General features: G+C 39.6%; 1 protein-coding gene across 1 annotated transcript; it reads left to right on the top strand.

Moving 5' to 3' along the window:
• The first annotated feature begins 574 nt into the window (after nucleotides 1-574).
• On the top strand, nucleotides 575-1,096 carry LOC148567402 (uncharacterized). The gene has a single exon (XM_088484564.1). The coding sequence runs from the start codon at nucleotides 575-577 to the stop codon at nucleotides 1,094-1,096; it is 522 nt and encodes a 173-aa protein (XP_088340690.1).
• The last annotated feature ends 5,060 nt before the right edge of the window (nucleotides 1,097-6,156 follow it).

Here is a 6,156-nt window from a genome sequence, read left to right as displayed (position 1 = left end):
GATCAAGAAAAAGCTGATCAACTTGTGCCTGCTAATGACTCAATCAAATTTGCCAATATTTATTGTGAACTCAAGTTTTCGGTCTTTATGAAAAAACGGAACCTCTACTTGGAAAGGAAGCTCAAAATACCAACCGAATTGAAGAAGTACACTGAACATCAGATCAAGCAGAGAGGTTGGGTATTTTTGGATAGAGATCTGGCAGAGATAAACACATTATAAGATGACCCTTGATGCAGTGCAGCTTAGGAAAAAGCATATTTTAGTCACTGAGGAGGCGATAGAGGATATCCTCCACTTCCAGCCTAAAACAGATGATACATATAGTTTTCAGAAGGCCGAGGAGTCTATTAGATTCATGAATTTTGATTGGGATGCTGTCCGGCGTACCATAGCCATTAATCCTGATGTTTCGTGGGCTATGGGAAGGTCAACGGTAACTCTACGGGGTATAAAGGTTATTTATCTCAATGATGAGGCTAGGCTGTGGCAACAGATACTAAGTAAGTATGTTATACCTAGTACTCACGAGTTAGAAGTGCCAGCTGCCATGATCCTCCTTATTTGGTGCGTCATGGAAGGGAAGGACCTATACCTTCCAAGGCTCATCAGGAAGTATATGGCCAGAGTTCATGTGAGAGGCACCTTGCCATTTCCTTATTTGATCACCCAGATGGCTCGTCGAGCTGAGGTACCTTGGGAGCCAGAGGATGAGAGATCACCGATTGCTGACTGCAAGAAGGTTATTCCGCACGGCAAGCGGTTCAGACCTCTAGGCCATAGACCACCTACTACTACTACTTCTACTGATGCAGCCATATCCTCAGCAGCACCTTCAGCACCTACAACACCACCTACCTCAGCAGCACCATCATCCACCTCTCAGCCAGTTTACCACCTTGTGCACCACCTTTTTGAGCGCCTTGATCAGATGGAGTGCCGTAATCAGCGGTGCTATGAGCAGTCTGAGCATCGCAACAAGCGACGCTATGCACATCTGATGTTGATTATGACTTCGGGGCATACTGACATTCCCTCTGAGCCTGACACACCCTCGGAGCACTCTGAGGAGGAGGATGAACAGGAGGAGATCTAGCCAGAGGAGACACAGCCTGAGCAGCCTACAAATCCATAGGCACCGATGTAGCCACAGCCTACGGAGTCACAAACACCTGCAGCTGACCAGACCAGTGGGCGACAATCCTTCTCACCCAGCTTGACTGTGAGCATTGAAGACGATGCTGTGATTTAAGTGTGGGGAGGTCGCCGTCTCCGGCGGACTATGTTTTGGTGAACCATTTCAGACTTTTGTTCTATTTTGCTTTATTTTGTTTTATTTTTCTTTCAGTACTTGCACATTTCCATTTTATTGTACTTTTGTTTATTTTTACTTTCTTGCATTTTGCACTTTGGGCTTGTATATTGATGAGCGGATAATTTATACGCTTTTTGGCACTGTTTTTAGTATGTTTTTAGTATATTTTAGTTAGTTTTATTATATTTTTATTAGTTTTTATTTAAATTCACTTTTCTAAACTTTACTATGAGTTTGTGTGTTTTTCTATGATTTCAGGTATTTTCTGGCTGAAATTGAGGGACCTGAGCAAAAATCTGATTCAGAGGCTGAAAAAGGACTGCAGATGCTGTTGGATTCTGACCTCCCTGCACTCGAAGTGAATTTTCTGGAGCTACAGAAGCCCAATTGGCGCGCTCTCAATTACGTTAGAAAGTAGACATTTAGGGCTTTCCAGCAATATATAATAGTTTATACTTTGCCCAAGATTTGATGGCCCAAACTGGTGTTCCATGTCGGCTAAAGAATTCTGGCGTTTAACGCCAGAACTGGCATAAAAGCTGGAGTTAAACGCCCAAACTGGCACAAAAGCTGGCGTTTAACTCCAAGAAAAGTCTCTACACATGAAATCTTCGATGCTCAGCCGAAGCACACACCAAGTGGGCCCCGGAAGTGGATTTTTACACTAAACACCCTAGCTTACTCATTTTCTGTAACCCTAGGTCACTAGTTTACTATAAAAACTACTTTTAGTGATTCATCTTGTACCTCATGACATTCTACACATTTCATATTGTATCTTCTACGGCATGAGTCTCTAAACCCCATTATTGGGGGTGAGTAGCTCTGCTGTTCTTCATGAATTATTGCAATTACTACTGTTTTCCATTCTATCACGCTTGCTTCTATTCTAAGATATTCATTTGCACTTCAACCTGATGAATGTGATGATCCGTGACACTCATCATCATTCTCACCTATGAACGCGTGCCTGACAACCACCTCCGTTCTACCTTAGATTGAATGCATGTCTCTTAGCCTCATGATTCATATTAGAGTCTTCGTGGTATAAGCTAGAATTATTGGTAGCCATTCTTGAGATCTGGAACGTCTAAACCTTGTCTGTGGTATTCTGAGTAGGATCTGGGAAGGGATGACTCTGCCGAGCTTTAAACTCACGAGTGTTGGGCGTAGTGACAGACACAAAAGGATCAATGGATCCTATTCCGACATGATCGAGAACCGATAGATGATTAGCCGTGCAATGACAGCGCATTTAGAACATTTTCACTGAGAGGACGGGAAGTAGCCATTGACAACGGTGATGCCCAACATAAAGCTTGCCATGGAAGGAGCCTTGCGTGCATGAAGAAGAAGATAGTAGGAAAGCAGAGATTCAGAAGACAAAGCATCTCCAAAGCCTCAACCTGTTCTTCATTACTGCATAACAAGTATTTATTTCATGTTCTTTTACTTTTTACAATTAAATCTGAGAATTATTGATATCCTGACTAAGAGTTACAAGATAACCATAGCTTGCTTCAAGCCGACAATCTCTGTGGGATCGACCTTTACTCACGTAAGGTATTACTTGGACGTCCCAGTGCACTTGCTGGTTAGTTGTGCGGAGTTGCAAAAGTGTGATTGTAATTTCGTGCACCAAGTTTTTGGTGCCGTTGCCGGGGATTGTTCGAGTTTGGACAACTGACGGTTTATCTTGTTGCTTAGATTAGGTATACTTTATTTTTGTTGGTTTAGAGTCTTTTATTTGAGTTTAGTTTCATATGTTAAGTTTGGTGTCAATTGCATGCTTTTATTTTCTTTTAATTTTTTGAAATTGCATGTCCTTAGTTCTTTCTTGATTTTTAAAAATTCTAAGTTTGGTGTCTTCTTTGTGTTTTCCTTTAATTTTTCGAAAATTTGTGTTTTATTTTCTAAAAATTTCAAGTTTGGTGTCCCTTGTGCTTTTATTTATTTAAAAATTTTTCAAAAATTTGTTCTTGGTGATCATCTTGATCTTCAAAGTGTTCTTGGTGTTCATCTTGACATTCAAAGTTTTCTTGTTTGTTCTCTGTGTTTTGATCTAAAATTTCTAAGTTTAGTGTCATTTTGTTGTTTTTCTCTTTCTGCATTAAAATTCAAAAATAAAAAAATATCCTTTCCTTATTTTACTCATAAATTTTGAAATTTTGCATTAATTTAGTCAAAGATTTTCAAAAGCGTATCTTTTTTTTTTAGTCAAGTCAAAATTCTAATTTTAAAAATTGATCTTTTCAAATCTTTTTCAAAAATCAAATCTTTTTCATTTTTTCAATCATATCTTTTCAATCACATCTTTTTTTTAAATTGCAATCATATCTTCTCAATCATATCTTTTTCAAAATAATTTTCAATCATATCTTTTTGATTGCTAATTTCAAAATCTTTTTAATTAATTAATTAATTTAGTTTTCAATTTTCTTTTATTTTCTTCTAATTTTCGAAAGTTCCATTTTATTTTTCATTTATTTCATTTTATTTTATTCGGTTAATTTTAATTAAAATAAAATAAAAACAAAAATTATTTTATTTGCAAGCCACATCATCTCCTTTTCTCCATCATGGACCTAAGTGGAAGTGAACAGTCCAGAAGGACTCTGGGGTCATATGCTAACCCCATTACAGCTGCATATGGGAGTAGCATCTGTATACCTCCCATTAAAGCAAGAAGTTTTGAGCTAAATCCTCAGCTCATTATCATGGTGCAGCAAAATTGCCAGTATTCCGGTCTTCCACAGGAAGAACCTACTGAGTTTCTGGCACAGTTCTTACAAATTGCTAACACAGTACGTGATAAAGAAGTGGATTAGGATGTCTATAGATTATTACTGTTTCCTTTTGCTGTAAAAGATCAAGCTAAGAGGTGGTTAAATAACCAACCCACAGCAAGCATAAAAACATGGAGACAGTTATCAGACAAATTTCTGAATCAATTTTACCCTCCAAAAAGGATGACACAGCTAAGGCTGGACATCCAAGGCTTTAGACAAGAGGATAATGAATCCTTTTATAATGCCTGGGAGAGGTACAGAGGGATGCTGAGAAAATGCCCCTCTGAAATGTTTTCAAAGTGGGTACAGTTAGACATCTTCTACTATCGGCTTACAGAAAAAGCTCAGATGTCTCTAGACCACTCAGCTGGTGGATCTATACACATGAGAAAAACAATTGAAGAGGCTCAAGAACTCATAGATACAGTTGCTAGAAATCAACATCTGTACTCAAACAGTGAGTCCTAGATAAAAGAAGAGGCTATGGCAGTAACTACTGATCCTAATCCTCAAGAACATATTGTTGAACTTAATCAGCAATTACTCCTTATGACAAAACAATTAGTAGAATTTAAAGAGATGCTCCAAGACACTAAAAATGCTAACAAGAATATAGAAGCATAATTGAATCAGACAAGACAGCAGCTATCTAAACAGATAACAGAAGAATGCCAAGCTTTCCAACTAAGGAGCGGAAAGACATTGAATAACTCAGCTCAAAGTAGCAAAAAGTCAAGAAAGGAACAAATGACAGAGGATGACCAAACCACTGCCCAAAATCCCTCTGAGGACATCAAGAGCCCAGAGAGGAATAACTCTGGCGTTCAAACGCCAGAAAAGGGGGAAAATTTGGCGTTAAACGCCCATTCCTTGCCCAGTTCTGGCATTCAAATGCTAGAAAAGGGTGGGAAGCTGGCGTTAAACGCCCATCCAGCACCCAATCTTGGTGTTCAAACGCCAATGAGGAGTCAGACACCTGCAAGTGCTGATAGTAACCCCTCTAAGAAGGCTTCTCCAACCACTTATGTAGGGAATAAACCTGCAGCAACTAAGGTTGAAGAATATAAAGCCAAGATACCTTATCCTCAGAAGCTCCGCTAAGTGGAACAGGATAAACAATTTGCCTGCTTTGCAGACTATCTCAGGACTCTTGAAATAAAGATCCCATTTGCAGAAGCACTTGAGCAAATACCCTCCTATGCTAAGTTCATGAAAGAGATCTTAAGTCATAAGAAGGATTGGAGAGAAACTGAAAGAGTGTTTCTCACTGAAGAATGCAGTGCAGTCATTCTAAAAAGCTTACCAGAAAAGCTTCAAGATCCAGGAAGCTTTATGATACCTTGCACATTAGAGGGTGCTTGCACCAAGACAGCTCTATGTGACCTTGGAGCAAGTATCAACCTAATACCTGCATCCACTATCAGAAAGCTTGGGTTGACTGAAGAAGTCAAACCAACCCGGATATGTCTTCAACTTGCTGATGGCTCCATTAAATATCCATCAGGCATCATTGAGGACATGATTGTCAAGGTTGGGCCATTTGCCTTTCCCACTGACTTTGTAGTGCTGGAAATGGAGGAGCACAAGAGTGCAACTCTCATCCTAGGAAGACCTTTCCTAGCAACTGGACGAACTCTTATTGATGTACAAAAAGGGGAAGTGACCCTGAGAGTCAATGAGGATGAGTTCAAGTTAAATGCTGTCAAAGCTATGTAGCATCCAGACACATCAAATGACTGCATGAGCACTGATATTATTGACTCTTTGGTGGAAGAGATCAATATGACTGAGGCTGATCAATATGACCCTGAGATGCATGCACAAAATCCTATTGGAGGATGATGCCATGCAAGTGGTTCAACCACAGAGGCGGCTAAATCCAGCCATGAAGGAAGTGGTGCAAAAAGAGGTCACTAAGTTACTAGAGGCTGGGATTATTTATCCTATTTCTAATAGCCCCTGGGTGAGCCCTGTCTAAGTTGTCCCCAAGAAGGGAGGCATGACAGTGGTTCATAATGAAAAGAATGAACTGGTTCCCACAAGAACAAGTAC

Source organism: Arachis ipaensis, chromosome B4 (genome assembly GCF_059453495.1).
Source record: "Arachis ipaensis isolate K30076 ecotype BB chromosome B4, ASM5945349v1, whole genome shotgun sequence".
Classification (NCBI taxonomy): domain Eukaryota; kingdom Viridiplantae; phylum Streptophyta; class Magnoliopsida; order Fabales; family Fabaceae; genus Arachis; species Arachis ipaensis.
This window is presented reverse-complemented; position numbering and strand designations above follow the sequence as displayed.

What these genes read in the sequence shown, in the direction of transcription:
- LOC148567402 (XM_088484564.1), top strand. Translation starts at nt 575, where the DNA reads ATGGAAGGGAAGGACCTATACCTTCCAAGGCTCATCAGGAAGTATATG.